Below are 22,768 nucleotides of genomic sequence, written 5' to 3'. Positions count from 1 at the left end.
CCTCTAGTTGACTAGCTCGTTGATCAACAGATAGTCATGGTTTCCTGACTATGGACATAGGATGTCATTGATAACGGGATCACATCATTAGGAGAATGATGTGATGGACAAGACCCAACTTAAGCATAGCATAAAAGATCGTGTAGTTTCGTTTGCTAGAGCTTTTCCAATGTCAAGAATCTTTTCCTTAGACCATGAGATCGTGCAACTCCCGGATACCGTAGGAGTGCTTTGGGTGTGCCAAACGTCACAACGTAACTGGGTGACTATAAAGGTGCATTACGGGTATCTCCGAAAGTGTCTGTTGGGTTGGCACGGATCGAGACTGGGATTTGTCACTCCGTGTAAACGGAGAGGTATCTCTGGGCCCACTCGGTAATGCATCATCATAATGAGCTCAATGTGACTAAGGCGTTAGTCACGGGATCATGCATTGCGGTACGAGTAAAGAGACTTGCCGGTAACGAGATTGAACTAGGTATTGGGATACCGACGATCGAATCTCGGGCAAGTAACATACCGATTGACAAAGGGAATTGCATACGGATTGATTGAATCCTCGACACCGTGGTTCACCCGATGATATCATCGTGGAACATGTGGGAGCCAACATGGGTATCCAGATCCCGCTGTTGGTTATTGACCGGAGAGGCGTCTCAGTCATGTCTGCATGTCTCCCGAACCCGTAGGGTCTACACACTTAAGGTCCGGTGACGCTAGGGTTGTAGAGATATATGTATGCGGAAACCCGAAAGTTGTTCGGAGTCCCGGATGAGATCCCGGACGTCACGAGAGGTTCCGGAATGGTCCGGAGGTGAAGAATTATATATAGGAAGTCCAGTTTTGGCCACCGGGAAAGTTTCGGGGGTTATCGGTATTGTACCGGGACCACCGGAAGGGTCCCGGGGGTCCACCGGGTGGGGCCACCTGTCCCGGAGGGCCCCGTGGGCTGAAAGTGGAGGGGAACCAGCCCCTAGTGGGCTGGGGCGCCACCTTGGGCCTCCCCCCCATGCGCCTAGGGTTGGGAACCCTAGGGGGGAGTTCCCCCTTGCCTTGGGGGGCAAGGCAACCCCTTCCCCCCTTGGCCGCCGCCCCCCTTGGAGATCCCATCTCCTAGGGCTGCGCACCCCCCTTGGGGGCCTATATAAAGGGGGGGAGGGAGGGCAGCACACTACAGCCTTTGGCGCCTCCCTCCTCCCCTGCAACACCTCTCTCTCTCGCGCAGAAGCTCGGCGAAGCCCTGCCGGAGAGCCGCTACATCCACCACCACGCCGTCGTGCTGTTGGATCTCCATCAACCTCTCCTCCCCCCTTGCTGGATCAAGAAAGGAGGAGACGTCGCTGCACCGTACGTGTGTTGAACGCGGAGGTGCCGTACGTTCGGCACTCGGTCATCGGTGATTTGGATCACGGCGAGTACGACTCCGTCATCCACGTTCATTGGAACGCTTCCGCTCGCGATCTACAACGGTATGTAGATGCACTCCCTTCCCCTCGTTGCTAGTAGACTCCATAGATGCATCTTGGTGAGCGTAAGAAAATTTTAAAATTATGCTACGATTCCCAACATATACAACTCTTCCTTAAGGAAGCCGTTAAGGAATGCCGTTTTGACGTCCATCTGCCATATCTCATAATCATAGTATGCGGCAATCGCTAACATGAATCGGACGGACTTCAGCTTCGCTACGGGTGAGAAAGTCTCATCGTAGTCAACCCCTTGAACTTGTCGATAACCCTTAGCGACAAGTCGAGCTTTGTAGATGGTCACATTACCATCTGCGTCCGTCTTCTTCTTAAAGATCCATTTGTTTTCTATGGCTCGCCACTCATCGGGCAAGTTAGTCAAAGTCCATACTTTGTTTTCATACATGGATTCTATCTCGGATTTCATGGCTTCTAGCCATTTGTCGGAATCCGGGCCCGCCATCGCTTCTTCATAGTTCGAAGGTTCACCGTTGTCTAACAACATGATTTCCAGGACAGGGTTGCCGTACCACTCTGGTGCGGAACGTGTCCTTGTGGACCTACGAATTTTAGTGGCAACTTGATCCGAAGCTTCATGATCATCATCATTAACTTCCTTCCCCGTCGGTGTAGGCACCACAGGAACATTTTCCCGTGCTGCGCTACTTTCCGGTTCGGAAGGGGTGACTATCACCTCATCAAGTTCCACTTTCCTCCCACTCAATTCTTTCGAGAGAAACTCCTTCTCTAGAAAGGACCCGTTCTTGGCAACGAAGATCTTGCCTTCGGATATGAGGTAGAAGGTATACCCAATAGTTTCCTTAGGGTATCCTATGAAGACGCATTTTTCCGATTTGGGTTCGAGCTTTTCAGGTTGAAGTTTCTTGACATAAGCATCGCATCCCCAAACTTTTAGAAACGACAGCTTAGGTTTCTTCCCAAACCATAATTCATACGGTGTCGTCTCAACGGATTTCGACGGAGCCCTATTTAAAGTGAATGCGGCAGTCTCTAAAGCATAACCCCAAAATGAGAGTGGTAAATCGGTAAGAGACATCATAGATCGCACCATATCCAATAGAGTGCGATTACGACGTTCGGACACACCATTTCTCTGAGGTGTTCCAGGCGGCGTGAGTTGTGAAACTATTCCACATTTCCTTAAGTGTGTACCAAATTCGTGACTTAAATATTCTCCACCACGATCTGATCGTAAGAATTTTATTTTCCTGTCACGTTGATTCTCGACTTCACTCTGAAATTCCTTGAACTTTTCAAAGGTTTCAGACTTGTGTTTCATTAGGTAGACATACCCATATCTACTTAAATCATCAGTGAGAGTGAGAACATAACGATATCCTCCGCGAGCCTCAACGCTCATTGGACCGCACACATCGGTATGTATGATTTCCAATAAGTTGGTCGCTCGCTCCATTGTTCCGGAGAACGGAGTCTTGGTCATTTTACCCATGAGGCATGGTTCGCACGTGTCAAATGATTCGTAATCAAGAGACTCCAAAAGTCCATCTGCATGGAGCTTCTTCATGCGCTTGACACCAATGTGACCAAGGCGGCAGTGCCACAAGTATGTGGGACTATCGTTATCAACTTTACATCTTTTGGTATTCACACTATGAACATGTGTAGCATCACGTTCGAGATTCATCAAGAATAAACCATTGACCAGCGGGGCATGACCATAAAACATATCTCTCAAATAAATAGAACAACCATTATTCTCAGATTTAAATGAGTAGCCATCTCGAATTAAACGAGATCCAGATACAATGTTCATGCTCAAAGCTGGCACTAAATAACAATTATTGAGGTTTATAACTAATCCTGTGGGTAGATGCAGAGGTAGCGTGCCGACGGCGATCACATCGACCTTGGAACCATTCCCGACGCGCATCGTCACCTCGTCTTTTGCCAGTCTCCGTCTATTCCGTAGTTCCTGATTTGAGTTACAAATATGAGCAACCGCACCGGTATCAAATACCCAGGAGCTACTACGAGTACTGGTAAGGTACACATCAATTACTTGTATATCACATATACCTTGGGTGTTGCCGGCCTTCTTCTTGTCCGCTAAATATTTGGGGCAGTTCCGCTTCCAGTGACCACTTCCCTTGCAATAAAAGCACTCAGTCTCGGGCTTGGGTCCATTCTTTGACTTCTTCCCGGTAACCGGCTTACCGGGCGCGGCAATTCCCTTGCCGTCCTTCTTGAAGTTCTTCTTACCCTTGCCCTTCTTGAACTTAGTGGTTTTATTCACCATCAACACTTGATGTTCCTTTTTGATCTCCCCTTCCGCTGATTTTAGCATTGAATATACCTCGGGAATGGTCTTTTCCATCCCCTGCATATTGTAGTTCATCACAAAGCTCTTGTAGCTTGGTGGAAGCGACTGGAGGATTCTGTCAATGACCGCGTCATCTGGGAGATTAACTCCCAGCTGAGACAAGCGGTTGTGCAACCCAGACATTCTGAGTATGTGCTCACTAACAGAACTGTTCTCCTCCATTTTACAGCTGAAGAACTTGTCGGAGACATCATATCTCTCGACCCGGGCATGAGCTTGAAAAACCAGTTTCAGCTCCTCGAACATCTCGTATGCTCCATGTTTCTCAAAACGCTTTTGGAGACCCGGTTCTAAGCTGTAAAGCATGCCGCACTGAACGAGGGAGTAATCATCAGCACGCTGCTGCCAAGCGTTCATAACGTCTTGGTTCTCAGGGATTGGTGCTTCACCTAGCGGTGCTTCTAAGACATAATCTTTCTTGGCAACTATGAGGATGAGCCTCAGGTTCCGGACCCAGTCCGTATAGTTGCTGCCATCATCTTTCAACTTGGTTTTCTCTAGGAACGCGTTGAAATTGAGGACAACGTGGGCCATTTGATCTACAATACATAGTGTAAAGATTTTTAGACTAAGTTCATGATAATTAAGTTCACATAATCAAATTATTTAATGAACTCCCACTCAGATAGACATCCCTCTAGTTATCTAAGTGAAACATGATCCGAACTCAACTAGGCCGTGTCCGATCATCACGTGAGACGGACTAGTCAAGATCGGTGAACATCTCCATGTTGATCGCATCTTCTATACGACTCATGCTCGACCTTTCGGTCCTCCGTGTTCCGAGGCCATGTCTGTACATGCTAGGCTCGTCAAGTCAACCTAAGTGTATTGCGTGTGTTCCGAGGCCATGTCTGTACATGCTAGGCTCGTCAACACCCGTTGTATGCGAACGTAAGAATCTATCACACCCGATCATCACGTGGTGCTTCGAAACGACGAACCTTCGCAACGGTGCACAGTTAGGGTGAACACCTTCTTGAAATTATTATAAGGGATCATCCTACTTGCTACCGTCGTACTAAGCAAATAAGATGCAAAAACATGATAAACATCACATGCAATCAAATAGTGACATGATATAGCCAATATCATCATGCTCCTTTGATCTCCATCTTCGGGGCACCATGATCATCTTTGTCACCGGCATGACACCATGATCTCCATCATCATGATCTCCATCATTGTGTCTTCATGAAGTTGTCACGCCAACGATTACTTCTACTTCTATGGCTAACCGTTTAGCAACAAAGTAAAGTAAATTACATGGCGTTATTCAATGACACGCAGGTCATGCAAAATAATAAAGACAACTCCTATGGCTCCTGCCGGTTGTCATACTCATCGACATGCAAGTCGTGATTCCTATTACAAGAATATGATCAATCTCATACATCACATATATCATTCATCACATCTTCTGGCCATATCATATCACATATATCACTTGCTGCAAAAACAAGTTAGACGTCCTCTAATTGTTGTTGCAAGTTTTTACGTGGTTTGTAGGTTTCTAGCAAGAACGATTTCTTACCTACGTATGACCACAACGCGATTTGCCAATTTCTATTTACCCTTCATAAGGACCCTTTTCATCGAATCCGTTCCGACTAAAGTAGGAGAGACAGACACCCGCTAGCCACCTTATGCAACTAGTGCATGTCAGTCGGTGGAACCTGTCTCACGTAAGCGTACGTGTAAGGTCGGTCCGGGCCGCTTCATCCTACAATGCCGCCGAAACAAGAAACGACTAGTAGCGGCAAGAAGAATTGGCAACATCAACGCCCACAACTTCTTTGTGTTCTACTCGTGCATAGTAACTACGCATAGGCCTGGCTCATGATGCCACTGTTGGGAATCGTAGCATAATTTAAAATTTTCCTACGCTCACCAAGATGCATCTATGGAGTCTACTAGCAACGAGGGGAAAGGAGTGGATCTACATACCCTTGTAGATCGCGAGCGGAAGCGTTCCAATGAACGTGGATGACGGAGTCGTACTCGCCGTGATCCAAATCACCGATGACCGAGTGCCGAACGGACGGCACCTCCGCGTTCAACACACGTACGGTGCAGCGACGTCTCCTCCTTTCTTGATCCAGCAAGGGGGGAGGAGAAGTTGATGGAGATCCAACAGCACGACGGCGTGGTGGTGGATGTAGCGGCTCTCTGGCAGGGCTTCGTCGAGCTTCTGCGCGAGAGAGAGAGAGGTGTTGCAGGGGAGGAGGGAGGCGCCAAAGGCTGTAGTGTTTGCTGCCCTCCCTCCCCCCCACTATTTATAGGACCCCTTGGGAGGGGGGAGCCGGCCAAAACCCATCTAGGGTTGGGGGGGCGGCGGCCAAGGGGGGAAGGGGTTGCCTTGCCCCCCAAGGCAAGGGGAAACTCCCCCCCTAGGGTTCCCAACCCTAGGCGCATGGGGGGGAGGCCCAAAGTGGCGCCCCAGCCCATTAGGGGCTGGTTCCCCTCCACTTTCAGCCCACGGGGCCCTCCGGGACAGGTGGCCCCACCCGGTGGACCCCCGGGACCCTTCCGGTGGTCCCGGTACAATACCGATAACCCCCGAAACTTTCCCGGTGGCCAAAACTGGACTTCCTATATATAATTCTTCACCTCCGGACCATTCCGGAACCTCTCGTGACGTCCGGGATCTCATCCGGGACTCCGAACAACTTTCGGGTTTCCGCATACATATATCTCTACAACCCTAGCGTCACCGGACCTTAAGTGTGTAGACCCTACGGGTTCGGGAGACATGCAGACATGACCGAGACGCCTCTCCGGTCAATAACCAACAGCGGGATCTGGATACCCATGTGGGCTCCCACATGTTCCACGATGATATCATCGGGTGAACCACGGTGTCGAGGATTCAATCAATCCGTATGCAATTCCCTTTGTCAATCGGTATGTTACTTGCCCGAGATTCGATCGTCGGTATCCCAATACCTTGTTCAATCTCGTTACCGGCAAGTCTCTTTACTCGTACCGCAATGCATGATCCCGTGACTAACGCCTTAGTCACATTGAGCTCATTATGATGATGCATTACCGAGTGGGCCCAGAGATACCTCTCCGTTTACACGGAGTGACAAATCCCAGTCTCGATCCGTGCCAACCCAACAGACACTTTCGGAGATACCCGTAATGCACCTTTATAGTCACCCAGTTACGTTGTGACGTTTGGCACACCCAAAGCACTCCTACGGTATCCGGGAGTTGCACGATCTCATGGTCTAAGGAAAAGATACTTGACATTGGAAAAGCTCTAGCAAACGAAACTACACGATCTTTTATGCTATGCTTAAGTTGGGTCTTGTCCATCACATCATTCTCCTAATGATGTGATCCCGTTATCAATGACATCCTATGTCCATAGTCAGGAAACCATGACTATCTGTTGATCAACGAGCTAGTCAACTAGAGGCTTACTAGGGACAGGTTGTGGTCTATGTATTCACACATGTATTACGATTCCCGGACAATACAATTATAGCATGAATAAAAGACTATTATCATGAACACAGAAATATAATAATAACCATTTATTATTGCCTCTAGGGCATATTTCCAACATTGGATTGGCCCTGGTTAATTGATTTTGGATTTCTGTTGCCTGCAGATCTTTATTCTTGTGGTCGTTGGGCCAGATTGGTTGTCGTACTCATCAATCTATGGGTAAGCGGTCATCGGCGAAGGCCACGGCGAGTTTAATCGCTATTTTCCTTTATAAATTGCAGGTACGGCTCAATATATATGCCAGTATGCAAATAATTTCCATTGATGATGATCAGTTTAGAAACTTTACGTCATTTTAAGAATCTTTTTAGCTTATTACATTGTTCTAACATACTAATATGTGTAAAGAACTTATCGAAAACAGAGTAATAGACTGTATTCTGCACATGACATTTATCACCTGCTTGGTACTGAATTTTGGAGGGAGCTGGACAGTACATATAAAACTATGTAGGAAAAACTGTTTCTTGCACATTTATATAGATTGTGATATAACTGCATTGTTTGTTACTTTGTTTGCATCAGGTTAGTTAATAGGTCTGTGCAAATCAATTCTTGCAACCACCTATCTACTCTCTGACCTGGTTCTATAAATATCGATGTTTGTGCTCAGTATAAGCACACCATCTCCTTTGGTAGTTCCAATTGAGCAGATCATTTTCAGCTTGCAGGGTTGTCATCAGTTTCCTCATTGGTGCGCTCAATGGATAGAGCGTCTCAGTGGAGCTGCTGAAGCTAGACGCTCAACCTGCACATGAGTGAGTGCTCGTAGAAGCGCGCTGCAAACATGTCGATGGTGGCTGCTGAAGCTTGACTTTGGCAACGAGTCCAGGTGGCCATTGGCACAGACATGTCATCCGTGAGATTTAGTTACAGGCGAGATTCCAAGAGGTTTGCTCTATTATGCTTGCAAATTTGATTGTGAAAATTACAAGATTGGACTGATTTGTGAAGCAATGGAGTTTATTGTTTGCCTTGGGTGAATTAGGTTAATTTGATATGATACTATGTATCTGCTAGAAGGTCTATTAATTATAAAATAATAACAGTGATGGCACCAAGCATAGATCTAGCCACGATAAGTAAATGTGGCAGGCAAGTTTCATGTCTAAATATGTATCTAACAAGCCATTATGTTCCAGGAAATCTACATCTTGCATTGATTAAATGTTGTAGTGAAGCAAAGGGTCACATGTAGCATAATTTGACATAAGGCAATCATTTCTAGATAACTTCCTTCCCAGTGGTATAATGTTTCTTGTGTATCTTAAGCTAATGCTAGGCATAGTTGGAGTATGTGCCTCAAAGTGTCTTTACATTGTCTCTTCTGTTGTGCTTGAACTCAGGCGCATAAAGGGAGCTCTTCTCCGCAATGCCAGTGGCTAGCCCACAGGATCTCCGTTCGACTGTCTCCCCACCAAGCAAGGTAGATCATGCACAGCTTGCTGCTCTGAATCTATCTTCATACTATTGATCACGTAGAATACACAGAACTAGGCTATTTGTTTATGCTGAACAGAAGGTGACTTGACACTTTATTTCTAGATCCAGATGGGTTGGTTTTGAGTTATTGTTTGGGTTAGTAAATTTTCAAACCATGCCTCTGTTAACATTTAGAGAAAACTACATGTTTTTATTTTGGGTTGTAGTTCAGAGAGCACTTCCATGTCGCCGTGAATGCTGAGTGCTGCTCTAACATGCTTATTTGTCTCATTTTGCTTTGTTCTTTTTTCTTATATGGTGATCTCCTTTTTCCTTATGTTAGCAGTGAGTTGTTTCTGTTTTTCTGGTTTTCCATTGCTCCTAAAATGTACATCGAAATCAGTGTGATTGTATTCAGAGAGATGAGCTACTATGTAGACATTATTTGTTTTTGTTATGTACCTGGTTACTTAATAATCATTCTTGATATTCTATCCCTCTGTGTGACGTCCGCCCGCAGGTTGGTATTCTATCCCTCTGAGATGCACATGATTTAGTTGAGCCAGCATTGGTTACATGTATTGTCCCTTCTGTTATCTCTAATGGCAATATTGGTGATTCTCACATTGTAATGGGTGGGCGTTCTTCGATTTTTCCTGCAGAAAATGTCCGTGGATGCATTGTTAGGTGACAAGTTGTTGTGGGTTGTACGATTTCCATCTCTTATCAGTTGAAATTTTCACCTGGAATACCGGTTAGATCTCAACACTCCACCCTTCTTCCACATCTCTCTACCTGTCTCTCTCGATTTGATTTTGTCTCTAGCATTGTTGCTTCCTATATATAGTTTTTCATGAGTCATACGTGGGTGTATGATTTATTGCAGTATGATAAACATTAACTGAATGTATGATTTATATTCACTATATTTGGGAAAGTAGGATGAATTCTGTCACACCGAATTATTATCATGTTTGCGGCTCAACTAATTGGTGTTTGCCTTATTTGAATAGGTGGCATACGTGTTGTTAAATTTGGTCAGGCAGCTTGGAAGCAGATACAAATAAGGTGAGTTTAATATTTTCTATTCCTTTTTTGGTTGTGATCATGCAATTTATAGTTGAATCAGGTAACGATTTTTTTGATATGGATAATAGCAGACTGGATATATATTTAGCCATCAAGCTACAAATATTAGTTGTTCACGCATAGATAATATTTGGCCCTTAACCTGACGGCTTGCCACTGATCTGTTAGGCACGTACTCATGTTTTCCTTGACACATTGTCAAATGGACATGATCTGTCAAGAGCTGGGAGGGTGGTTTTAGACTCGCCCTAAGATTCTGAAATTTTAGACTTTAATCTGGAAGGCAAGTGTTCCAGAAAATAAATCTGTTGGTTTAATTCGTTTCGTCAAGTGATTATTTGCATCTTCCTTTCTTTGCTTCACAGGACAAAGATTTCCTCGGTAAGAAAACAAATGGGTGAGACCAGCGCCATCCTCTCTGCCCGACTTGCTGCCATTCGTTGGATGATTTTGGCAACATGTTCAGGGTTAATCGATTGAATCAGTAGGGTAATGCCCATGTTGTCAGAGAGAAGCAGAGCTTGAGAAATCTGAAAGTGCTTGATAATTTATATGGACAGAAGAAGGCCAAGAGTGCATAGGGAGTTATTTGTACTACAGAAAATGGAATGTCCTGGTTCAGTTTACACATTTCAACTCACACCTTTTAAAGAATATAACATGTGGTTGAAAATTGATTAATTGAGAAGTTGAGAATCTGAAAATGTTTGTCTATAATGCATCTATTTGTGTGTCAGGCACTTCTCTTTTCTCACAGAACACAACCTTATAGTATGTTTTTGGGACATATTTTGAATCCTCACACTAGATCAGACAGTATGTTTTCGGCACAGATTTTGAATCCTCACACTAGAGATGAGGCAAAAAAATAATAGTTGCATTAATTATAGGAATTATAGGGCCACAGTTCAGGTACATAAACTCCTAAAGCCAATAGAGAAAGGTAGAAACACAAATGTGAAATGTTAATGTTTTGGTTCTGAGGTGTTGGCTCTTGTCCCCACATGGTGTAGTTTCATCAGACAACAATTCTTATTAACTGACTTTGGTCTAGCATTAGTTGGTACCACAAAAGTAATTTAGCTAAGGCTTCAAAATTGGATGTTGTGTTTTCCTCTTCCAGTGCAGAGCCAATAAGATGAAAAGGTTGATTTTAATCTCAGTTATGCATCTCCCGTGTCTCTTTTATGCTCATTGTTGCTACATGCTTGCTTCAGAGAGGACTATGTTAGTTTACTTCCCACTGATGTTGTATATAGTTGCATGTTTTCTTAGACTATTTTATTTGACCTACAGAAATGTTCCCTTGCTTTGGTTGGATGGGTGTAGGAGCAGCAAGCATCGCCGCCACACGGAAAACTCCAGTAACTTCTTGCCCCTTCCAGCCTCGGTGAGATGGCATCGTATTTTTTGTATGTGTACATTTCTACTTGTGGTGGCATTTTTGCAATCCTTTACTTTGGGTTTTGATTTTTTTTTTCGTTTCATGGTTGTTGTCGGAGGATCACGAACGACTTCAAGCTGAAGATGTTGAACCATGCGATGCAAGAATTATTATTTTGGGCTCCTATGGAAGGTATTATTCTCGTGCAAAACCCTATTCTCCCCTCTTTCTTGATCTATTAGGGTCATAAATCTGGAATCGTGGTTTACTACTTGAAAGTCCATGGTCAGTCTTAGCCTCATTCTCTTGATTAACAGCAGATTTATGCTCTTCCTGTTGTATTCAGTCAAGGAACGTACATAGATATTGGAAGCTATCACTATAATGGAATTTCTTCTGCTCTCGTATGGAAACCTGCAACACATTGAATGTTTTATTTGTCGATGACAATGATTTACTCATGTTTTGTCTAAAAAATGTGAAACAATTTTTATTTGCACTTTTTGCAGACTCATGTAATTGCTGTCAAGAACACTGTCAGTTCAGCGGTTGTCATCATGCAAGCAATTGGCCGCTGATCTGCTTGCTCTTTGTACTACTAAAGGTAAATTTTGAACAATTTTTACTGCCATTGTTGCAAGGAAAGTTGGTGACGCTGGCGTGTCTCAGTAGATGCAAAATAACATATGGTGGCGTAGAATGAACCTATACTTTCCATAGTGTATTTGACTTCTATTCATACCTGTGTACCGCCATATGAACCTATATATGCTATCTGAATTTAGTGGCGGTTTATTTCAATTTGTCTCTTGGTCAGTAAGTTCGCACCAACGAGATTGCATATGTGGTCTACTGAAGTTGCAGATATAAGTTCATTGCATCAAAAAGTTTCATTTCTTCACTTTTATGTAGTGATGCCAATAATGTTTCAATTTAAAAAAATCGACTACATATGTGAGTGTGAATATATAGGTAGTGCAATTAAGTACTCTCAAGATATTAATGTCTATCTTTTCTGCACTAATTGTTTATTCCTTGTTTTGTTTGTATTGTTTCTTTGCCACTGACCCGTAAAATTGGATGTTCTTTCAAGAAGAGTCTCTCTTTTCTACACTAATTGACTTTTTCCCTCCCACCCGGGTATGAAAGGCAGTGTTTTTTCCCTCCCAGTAAATTACACTATTTTCAGGTGGCATCATACGGCGAAGCAGGGGATATGGATCAGAAGCCGCAATGGTGCGCGTGACGACATGTCTAACACTTGCCTGACCCTGGACTCTGGCTTCTTCTTGCAAGTAAGCTCATTTTGCTCTTCTACACCCCCAACTCATGTGAGGATCTCTGGTTGGATTTGGGTAACCAGACCCCAAGAGATGTAATCCTATTTGGATATAAATTGTCTATGCTAGCTTGATTTAGTTAATAGGAGTAGATTTTATAGATGAACTGTGTATGCTAGCTTGATGGGGTATCCATTAACGTCTAAGGTTTCACAAGGAAATGAGTTTCTTGCATTCTCATGTTGAAAAGGATTAAAGAAACCTAGCAGAATATGGTTTCAAAGTTTTAGTTTCTTATTGGGTTCATCCACAAGGTTTGCCGAAAGTTATCAACTTGCTTTGTAAAAAGGCTTTGTATCATGTATCTTTGTTTGTGCAAGAAATCCAATTGGAATTGGTCTCTTGTCATGTGCATGTACTTTCTTTATTGCTTATATATTTCAACCACTTATCTAAGTGTCTCTAAACCATTTTCGATGACTCAGGTTGACCATACTATTGTGAGAATCTCGGCCAGGATCATTCTTTATATCATGTTGGATCATCTTGGAATTTGTAGAGTAATTTATCGTCTAAGGATGTACTCACAGAACACAATCAGTGTGGTTGTGCTTTTCTACACTTCTGTCCAGAGCAATGGGATATGTATTCTGTACTGTACGGCTACCCTCTAATGCATTTCTCAGACTTCGGTCTCTCTCTTTCTGCACAAATGACTTGGTCTAATTATTATGAAAGACCTGTGGAGTGTGTTGCTTTCTATATAAATAACTCGCTCTAATTCTGATTTATCATATTGCATAGCTTTTGATCTATTGCATTTTGCCAAACTTGATGCGTCAAGATTTGAGCTACTATATTGAAAGCAAAGGTAAAATTCCAATGCACTCTCCAGCAGCATGCTCATATCGCCTACTAATCCATTATGTTCCTACTTTTATTTACTTTTATCAAACTTACTGACAAGTGGTTATCTTTTGTGGTCTTATGAATACGCTGAACTCGATGTTGCCTTATAATCTCATAACGGTATTGAACTCAATTATGTGTTTCTTCTGTCACAAACGAATGTTTCTTCTTCACTTTATTTTGTTATCATGTTTGAATTCATACGCTAAACCAAGATTTCTACTAACTTAGCACTACTTTCTTCACCAAAACGTTGGGACCGGCACCCTCGCGCCAAGGCGCGCTGCCGATCTAGTCTCTACGAAACAGGGATTGTTTTCTTGTTTGTTAAAGCAGAATTAAAACAAATTAGGAAAAGAAAAAGGAAACAACATGCACACATGGGGTGTGCCTTTCCTTCACTCCTTGCCTATCAGTTCACGCATTGTCATGGTTCGATCTACAAAATTAGTTTTGAATGTATAGTTTAGGATTCACAAAGTTGGTTTTGAATGTATAGTTTAGGAGCTACAATTTCGTGTATTTTTTTGGGGGTGCACGAAATTGTAACTCTTTTTTTTGCGGGTGCACGAAAAACTCTTTTTTTTTGCGGGTGCACGAAATTTGTGCATTTCAAACAAAAAGAATAATTGATGAACATTTTATTAACAATTTTAAGATGTTCATTGGGAGTTAAAAACAATTAAAAAATGTTCATGGATTTGACAAACTACATTTTCCAGATACGATAGAAAAAAATCTAAAACCCGATGAAAATTTTGAAAATACATGATTATTTTACTGACATGTGGCAAACATTTTATAATTCGCACGGTGGAGAAAATAATCAAAGAGGGAAAGATAAAATAAAATAAAGATCCATTACGGTTGGATTTTTTGCTGAAAACTCGAGTAAAAATATGTGAGCAGCTAGAAAGAAAAAACAAAACGGGTTACATAGACTGATTTGGATAAATGTTAAGTTGTTCTATAAAAAATTGGAATACAATGTTAGCTGGTTTAAAATTGTGCGTCTTTGTTAAACTTGTGAAACGATGACAAACACTTGTTTTGAACGCAAAACTGGTATCGAGGCCAAATGCGAATCGACGGAGGATTAAAAAGCAGCCCCTGGTTGCGAGTCGATGGAGGACTTGCAATTGAGGCAACTACAACTACAAAAAAGCCCCTAGTTGAAAGTCGAGGATGAACTTGCAACTGGGGCAACTACACTACTACAAAGGCCCTAATTGCGAGTCGGGGTGGACTTGCAACTGGGGCAACTACACTACTACAAGATTCCAGATGCGAGTCAGAGGGTGGACATGCAACTGAGGCAACTACACTACTGTAAGCCTAAGTTGTGAGTTGAGGGTAAACTTGCAATTAGGGCAATTATAACTAGAGAGAGCCCTAGTTGCGATTCAAGCGTGCACTTGCAACTGCGGCAACTACAACTACAAAAATACATTTTACGAGGCGAGAGTGGACTTGCAACAGGGGCAGCTACACTACAACAAGCCCCTAGTTGCGAGTTGAGTGTTAACTTAACCATGGGGCAAACTACAAATACAAAAAGTTCCCCCAATTGCAGTCGAGGATGGACTTGCAACACGGGCAACTACACTACTGCAAGCCTCTAGTTGCGAGTCGATGGTGGACTTGCAACTAGGGAACTACATTACTACAAGCCCCTAGTTGTGAGTCGATGGTGGACTTGCAATGGGGGAACTACACTACTACAAGCCCCCAGTTCCGAGTCGATGGTAGACTTGCAACTGTGGCAACTACACAACTACAAGCCCCTAGTTTCGAGTCGATGGTAAAATTGCAACTGTGGCAACTACAACTAGAAAAACAAGTTGTGATGATGTGTCAACTTGCAACAGGGGCAACTACACTATTACAAGCCCTTGTTACGAGTCGAGGGTGGACTTGCTACAAGGGAAAGTACAAGTATAAAAAAACCAAGTTGTGAGTCGATAGTGGACCTGCAATTGGGGCAACTACAACAACTACAAGCTGTTGGGAATCGTAGCATAATTTTAAAATTTTCCTACGCTCACCAAGATGCATCTATGGAGTCTACTAGCAACGAGGGGAAAGGAGTGCATCTACATACCCTTGTAGATCACGAGCGGAAGCGTTCCAATGAACGTGGATGACGGAGTCGTACTCGCCGTGATCCAAATCACCGATGACCGAGTGCCGAACGGACGGCACCTCCGCGTTCAACACAAGTACGGTGCAGCGACGTCTCCTCCTTCTTGATCCAGCAAGGGGGAAGGAGAGGTTGATGGAGATCCAGCAGCACGACGGCGTGGTGGTGGATGTAGCGGGTCTCTGGCAGGGCTTCGCCAAGCTTCTGCGAGAGAGAGAGAGGTGTTGCAGGGGAGGAGGGAGGCGCCCAAGGCTGTAGTTTGCTGCCCTCCCTCCCCCCCTTTATATAGGCCCCCTGGGAGGGGGGCGCCGGCCACATCCCATCTAGGGTGGGGGGCGGCGGCCAAAGGGGGGGAAAGGGTTGCCTTGCCCCCCAAGGAAAGTGGGAAGTCCCCCCACCCTAGGGTTCCCAACCCTAGGCGCATGGGGGGAGGCCCATGGGGGGCGCCCAGCCCACTAGGGGCTGGTTCCCTTCCCACTTCAGCCCACGGGGCCCTCCAGGATAGGTGGCCCCACCCGGTGGACCCCCGGGACCCTTCCGGTGGTCCCAGTACAATACCGGTAACCCCCGAAACTTTCCCGGTGGCCGAAACTTGACTTCCTATATATAATTCTTCACCTCCGGACCATTCCGGAACCTCTCGTGACGTCCGGGATCTCATCCGGGACTCCGAACAACTTTCAGGTTTCTGCATACATATATCTCTATAACCCTAGCGTCACCGGACCTTAAGTGTGTAGACCCTACGGGTTCGGGAGACATGCAGACATGACCGAGACGCCTCTCCGGTCAATAACCAACAGCGGGATCTGGATACCCATGTTGGCTCCCACATGTTCCACGATGATCTCATCGGATGAACCACGGTGTCGAGGATTCAATCAATCCGTATGCAATTCCCTTTGTCAATCGGTATGTTACTTGCCCGAGATTCGATCGTCGGTATCCCAATACCTTGTTCAATCTCGTTACCGGCAAGTCTCTTTACTCGTACCGCAATGCATGATCCCGTGACTAACGCCTTAGTCACATTGAGCTCATTATGATGATGCATTACCGAGTGGGCCCAGAGATACCTCTCCGTTACACAGAGTGACAAATCCCAGTCTCGATCCGTGCCAACCCAACAGACACTTTCGGAGATACCCGTAGTGCACCTTTATAGTCACCCAGTTACGTTGTGACGTTTGGCACACCCAAAGCACTCCTACGGTATCCGGGAGTTGCACGATCTCATGGTCTAAGGAAAAGATACTTGACATTGGAAAAGCTCTAGCAAACGAAACTACACGATCTTTTATGCTATGCTTAGGATTGGGTCTTGTCCATCACATCATTCTCCTAATGATGTGATCCCGTTATCAATGACATCCAATGTCCATAGTCAGGAAACCATGACTATCTGTTGATCAACGAGCTAGTCAACTAGAGGCTTACCAGGGACAGGTTGTGGTCTATGTATTCACACATGTATTACGATTTTCGGACAATACAATTAAAGCATGAATAATAGACAATTACCATGAACAAAGAAATATAATAATAACCATTTATTATTGCCTCTAGGGCATATTTCCAACAGTCTCCCACTTGCACTAGAGTCAATAATCTAGTTCACATCACCATGTGATTAACACTCACTGGTCACATCACCATGTGACCAACATCTAAAGAGTTTACTAGAGTCAACAATCTAGTTCACATCACTATGTGATTATCACTCAATGTGTTCTGGTTTGGTCATGTTATGCTTGTGAGACAGGTTATTAGTCAACGGGTCTGAACCTTTCAGAACCGTGTGCTTTACGAATATCTATGTCATCTTTGTGGATGCTACCACGCGCTATTTGGAGCCATTTCAAATAATTGCTCTACTATACGAATCCGGTTTACTACTCAGTGTCATCCGGATTAGTGTCAAAGTTCGCATCGACGTAACCCTTTACGACGAACTCCTTTCCACCTCCATAATCGAGAAAATTCCTTAATCCACTAGGTACTAAGGACAAGTTCGACCGCTGTCATGAGATCCTTTCCCGGATCACCATTGTACCCTCTTGACCAACTCATGGCAAGGCACACTACATGTGCGGTACACAGCATAGCATACTATAGAGCCTACGTCTAAAGCATAGGGGACGACCTTCGTCCTTTCTCTATCTTCTGCTGTGGTCAGGTCTTGAGTCTCACTCAATACTCACACCTTGTAACACAGCCAAGAACTCCTTCTTTGCTGATCTATTTTGAACTCTTTCAAAATCATGTCAAGGTGTGCTGTCGTTTGAAAGTATCATCAGGCGTCTTGATCTATCTCTATGGATCTTGATGCCCAATATGTAAGCAGCTTTATCCAGGTCTTCCTTTGAAAAACTCCTTTCAAACAACCCTTTATGCTTTCCAGAAATTTTACATCATTTCGGATCAACAATATGTCATTCACATATACTTATCAGAAATGTTGTAGCGCTCCCACTCACTTTATTGTAAATACAAGTTTCTAAAAACTTTGTATAAACCCAAAAACTTTGATCACTCCATCAAAGCGTATATTCTGACTCCGAGATGCTTGCTCAAATCCATGGAAGGATCGCTGGAGCTAGCATACCTTTTAGCATCCTTAGGATCGACAAAACCTTTCTGAATGTATCACATACAACCTTTCCTTACGAAAACTGGTAAGGAAACTTGTTTTGACATCCATCTGCCAGATTTCATAAATGTAGCTAATGCTAACATGATTCCGACGGACCTAAGCATCGCTACGGATGAGAAAAACTCATCGTAGTCAACTCCTTGAACTTGTGAAAATACTCTTTGCCACAAGTCGAGCTTCATAGACGGTAACATTACCGTCCATGTCCGTCTTCTTCTTAAAGATCCATTTATCACAATGGCTTGCCGATCATCGGGCAAGTTCACCAAAGTCCATGATTTGTTCTGATACATGGATTCTATCTCGGATTTCATGGCCTCGAGCCATTCGTCGGAATATGGGCCCACCATCGCTTCTCCATAGCTCGTAGGTTCATTGTTGTCTAGCAACATGACTTCCAAGACAGGATCACGCATTACTCTGAAGTAGTGCGCATCCTCGTCGTCCTACGAGGTTTGGTAGTGACTTGATCCGAAGTTTCATGATCACTATCATAAGCTTCCACTTCAATTGGTGTAGGTGCCACAGGAACAACTTCCTGTGCCCTGCTACACACTAGTTGAAGCGACGGTTCAATAACCTTATCAAGTCTCCACCATCCTCCCACTCAATTCTTTCGAGAGAAACTTTTCCTCGAGAAAGGACTCGTTTCTAGAAGCAATTACTTTTGTTTCCAGATCTGAAATAGGAGGTATACCCAACTGTTTTTGGGTATTCTATGAAGATGCATTTATCCGCTTTGGGTTCGAGCTTATCAGCCTGAAACTTTTTCACATAAGCATCGCAGTCCCAAACTTTTAAGAAACGACAACTTAGGTTTCTATAAACGGTGTCGTCTCAACGGAATTGCGTGGTGCCCCTTTTAAAGTGAATGCGGTTGTCTCTAATGCCTAACCCATAAATGATAGTGGTAATTTGATAAGAAACATCATGGTATGCACCATATCCAATAGGGTGCAGTTATGATGTTCGGACACACCATCACACTATGGTGTTCCAGGCGGTATTAATTGTGAAACACTTTCCACAATGTCTCAATTGTGTGCCAAACTCGTATCTCAGATACTCATCTCTATGATCATATCACAGACATTTTATCCTCTTGTCACGACGATCTTCAACTTCACTCTGAAATTACTTGAACCTTTCAATAATTCAGACTTGTGTTTCATCAAGTAAATACACTTAGCATCTACTCAAATCATCTGTGAAGTAAGAACATAACGATATCCACTGCATGCCTCAGCACTCATTGGACTGCGTACATCAAAATGTATTACTTCCAATAAGTTGCTCTCTTGTTCCATCTTACTGAAAACGAGGACTTTCAGTCATCTTGCCCATGTGGTATGATTTGCATGTCTCAAGTGATTCAAAATCAAGTGAGTCCAAACGATCCATCTGCATGGAGTTTCTTCATGCATATATACCAATAGACATGGTTCGCATGTCTCAATCTTTTCAAAAACGAGTGAGTCCAAAGATCCATCTACATGGAGCTTCTTCATGCGTTTTACACCAATATGACTCAAGTGGCAGTGCCACAAGTATGTGGTACTATCATTACTATCTTATATCTTTTGGCACGAACATGTGTATCATGGCGATCGAGATTCATTTCAGGCGCAAGACCATTGAAGGTATTATTCAAATAAACAGAGTAACCATTATTCTCCTTAAATGAATAACCGTATTGCGATAAACATAATCCAATCATGCTTAACGCAAACACCAAATCTCGATGGTAGAGGGAGCATTCGATGCTTGATCACATCAACCTTGGAAACACCTCCAACACATATCGTCATCTTACCTTTAGCTAGTCTCCGTTTATTCCGCAGCTTTTATTTCGAGTTACTAACACTTAGCAACCGAACCGGTATCTAATACCCTGGTGCTGCTAGGAGTACTAGTAAAGTACACATTCATATAATGTATATCCAATATACTTCTGTCGACCTTGCCTGCCTTCTCATCTACCAAGTATCTAGGGTAGTACTGCTTCAGTGACCGTTCCTCTCATTACAGAAGCACTTAGTCTCGGGTTTGGGTTCAACCTTGGGATTCTTCACTAGAGCAGCAAACGACTTGCTGTTTCATGAAGTATCCCTTTTGCCCTTGCCCTTCTTAAACTAGTGGTTTTACTAACCATCAACAATTGATGCTCCTTCTTGATTTCTACTCTCGCGGTGTCAAACATCGTGAATAGCTCAAGGATCATCATAACTATCCTTGATATGTTATAGTTCATCACGAAGCTCTACTAGCTTGGTGGCAGTGACTATGGAGAACTATCACTATCTCATCTGGGAGATTAACTCCCACTCGATTCAAGCGATTGTGGCACTCAGACAATCTGAGCACATGCTCAACGATTGAGCTTTTCTCCCTTAGTTTGCAGGCTTAAGAAACTTGTCAGAGGTCTCATACCTCTTGACGTGGGCACTAGTCTGAAATCCCAATTTCAGTCTTCGGAACATCTCACATGTTCTGCGACGTTTCAAAAACGTCTTGGGTGCCACAATTCTAAACCGCACTGAACTATCACGTAGTCATCAAAACGTGTATGTCAGATGTTTCGTAACATCTACAGACGACGCTGAGGTTCAGCACACCGAGCGGTGCATTAAGGACATAAGCCTTCTGTGCAGCAATGAGGACAATCCTCAGTTTACGGACCCAGTCCGCATAATTGCTACTACCAACTTTCAACTAAATTTTCTCTAGGACCGTATTTTAAACAGTATAACTAAAGCGTATGACATAATTCGCAAAGACCTTTTGACTATGTTCATGATAATGAAGTTCATCTAATTATGAACTCCCACTCAGATAGACATCCCTCTAGTCATCTAAGTGAAACATGATCCGAGTTTAACTAGGCCGTGTCCGATCATCACGTGAGACGGACTAGTCAAGGTCGGTGAACATCTCCATGTTGATCGTATCTTCTATACGACTCATGCTCGACCTTTCGGTCCTCCGTGTTCCGAGGCCATGTCTATACATGCTAGGCTCGTCAAGTCAACCTAAGTGTATTGCGTGTGTTCCGAGGCCATGTCTGTACATGCTAGGCTCGTCAACACCCGTTGTATTCGAACGTTAGAATCTATCACACCCGATCATCACGTGGTGCTTCAAAACAACGAACCTTCGCAACGGTGCACAGTTAGGGTGAACACTTTCTTGAAATTATTATGAGGGATCATCCTACTTGCTACCGTCGTTCTAAGCAAATAAGATGCAAAAACATGATAAACATCACATGCAATCAAATAGTGACATGATATGGCCAATATCATCATGCTCCTTTGATCTCCATCTTCGGGGCACCATGATCATCTTTGTCACCGGCATGACACCATGATCTCCATCATCATGATCTCCATCATTGTGTCTTCATGAAGTCGTCACGCCAACGATTACTTCTACTTCTATGGCTAACGCGTTTAGCAACAAAGTAAAGTAATTTACATGGCGTTATTCAATGACACGCAGGTCATGCAAAATAATAAAGACAACTCCTATGGCTCCTGCCGGTTGTCATACTCATCGACATGCAAGTCGTGATTCCTATTACAAGAATATGATCAATCTCATACATCACATATATCATTCATCACATCTTCTGGCCATATCACATCACATAGCACTTGCTGCAAAAACAAGTTAGACGTCCTCTAATTGTTGTTGCAAATTTTTACGTGGTTTGTAGGTTTCTAGCAAGAACGTTTCTTACCTACGTATGACCACAACGTGATTTGCCGATTTCTATTTACCCTTCATAAGGACCCTTTTCATCGAATCCGTTCCGACTAAAGTAGGAGAGACAGACACCCGCTAGCCACCTTATGCAACTTGTGCATGTCAGTCGGTGGAACCTGTCTCACGTAAGTGTACGTGTAAGGTCGGTCTGGGCCGCTTCATCCTACAATGCCGCCGAAACAAGAAAAGACTAGTAGCGGCAAGAAGAATTGGCAAACTCAACGCCCACAACTGCTTTGTGTTCTACTCGTGCATAGTAACTACGCATAGACCTGGCTCATGATGCCACTGTTGGGAATCGTAGCATAATTTTAAAATTTTCCTACGCTCACCAAGATGCATCTATGGAGTCTACTAGCAACGAGGGGAAAGGAGTGCATCTACATACCCTTGTAGATCGCGAGCGGAAGCGTTCCAATGAACGTGGATGACGGAGTCGTACTCGCCGTGATCCAAATCACCGATGACCGAGTGCCGAACGGACGGCACCTCCGCGTTCAACACACGTATAGTGCAGCGACGTCTCCTCCTTCTTGATCCAGCAAGGGGGAAGGAGAGGTTGATGGAGATCCAGCAGCACGACGGCGTGGTGGTGGATGTAGCGGGTCTCTGGCAGGGCTTCGCCAAGCTTCTGCGAGAGAGAGAGAGGTGTTGCAGGGGAGGAGGGAGGCGCCCAAGGCTGTAGTTTGCTGCCCTCCCTCCCCCCCTTTATATAGGCCCCCTGGGAGGGCGGGGCGCCGGCCACATCCCATCTAGGGTGGGGGGGGCGGCGGCCAAAGGGG

The 22,768-nt window shown here is 44.1% G+C and overlaps 1 protein-coding gene across 5 annotated transcripts; it reads left to right on the top strand.

The window, feature by feature from the left end:
- Positions 1–9,433: 9,433 nt before the first annotated feature.
- On the top strand, positions 9,434–13,202 carry LOC123099149 (uncharacterized). 5 transcript variants are annotated; one of them, XR_006448093.1, is made up of 8 exons: positions 9,434–9,520; positions 9,780–9,834; positions 10,221–10,252; positions 11,152–11,267; positions 11,358–11,431; positions 11,749–11,843; positions 12,429–12,534; positions 13,005–13,202. XR_006448093.1 is itself a non-coding variant. In XM_044521296.1 (8 exons), exons 3-8 carry the CDS (start codon positions 10,249–10,251, stop codon positions 13,191–13,193), a joined length of 540 nt encoding a protein of 179 aa, XP_044377231.1. In that variant the 5' UTR covers positions 9,434–9,520; positions 9,780–9,834; positions 10,221–10,248; the 3' UTR covers positions 13,194–13,202. The 5 variants fall into 5 exon arrangements, 3 of the variants coding, with proteins under 3 accessions (XP_044377231.1, XP_044377233.1, XP_044377232.1); XM_044521296.1 differs by having other exon boundaries at positions 11,152–11,245; positions 12,451–12,534; XR_006448092.1 differs by lacking the exon at positions 13,005–13,202 and having other exon boundaries at positions 12,429–12,971.
- The last annotated feature ends 9,566 nt before the right edge of the window (positions 13,203–22,768 follow it).

This window comes from Triticum aestivum, chromosome 4D, assembly GCF_018294505.1.
Source record: "Triticum aestivum cultivar Chinese Spring chromosome 4D, IWGSC CS RefSeq v2.1, whole genome shotgun sequence".
Taxonomy (NCBI): domain Eukaryota; kingdom Viridiplantae; phylum Streptophyta; class Magnoliopsida; order Poales; family Poaceae; genus Triticum; species Triticum aestivum.
This window is presented reverse-complemented; position numbering and strand designations above follow the sequence as displayed.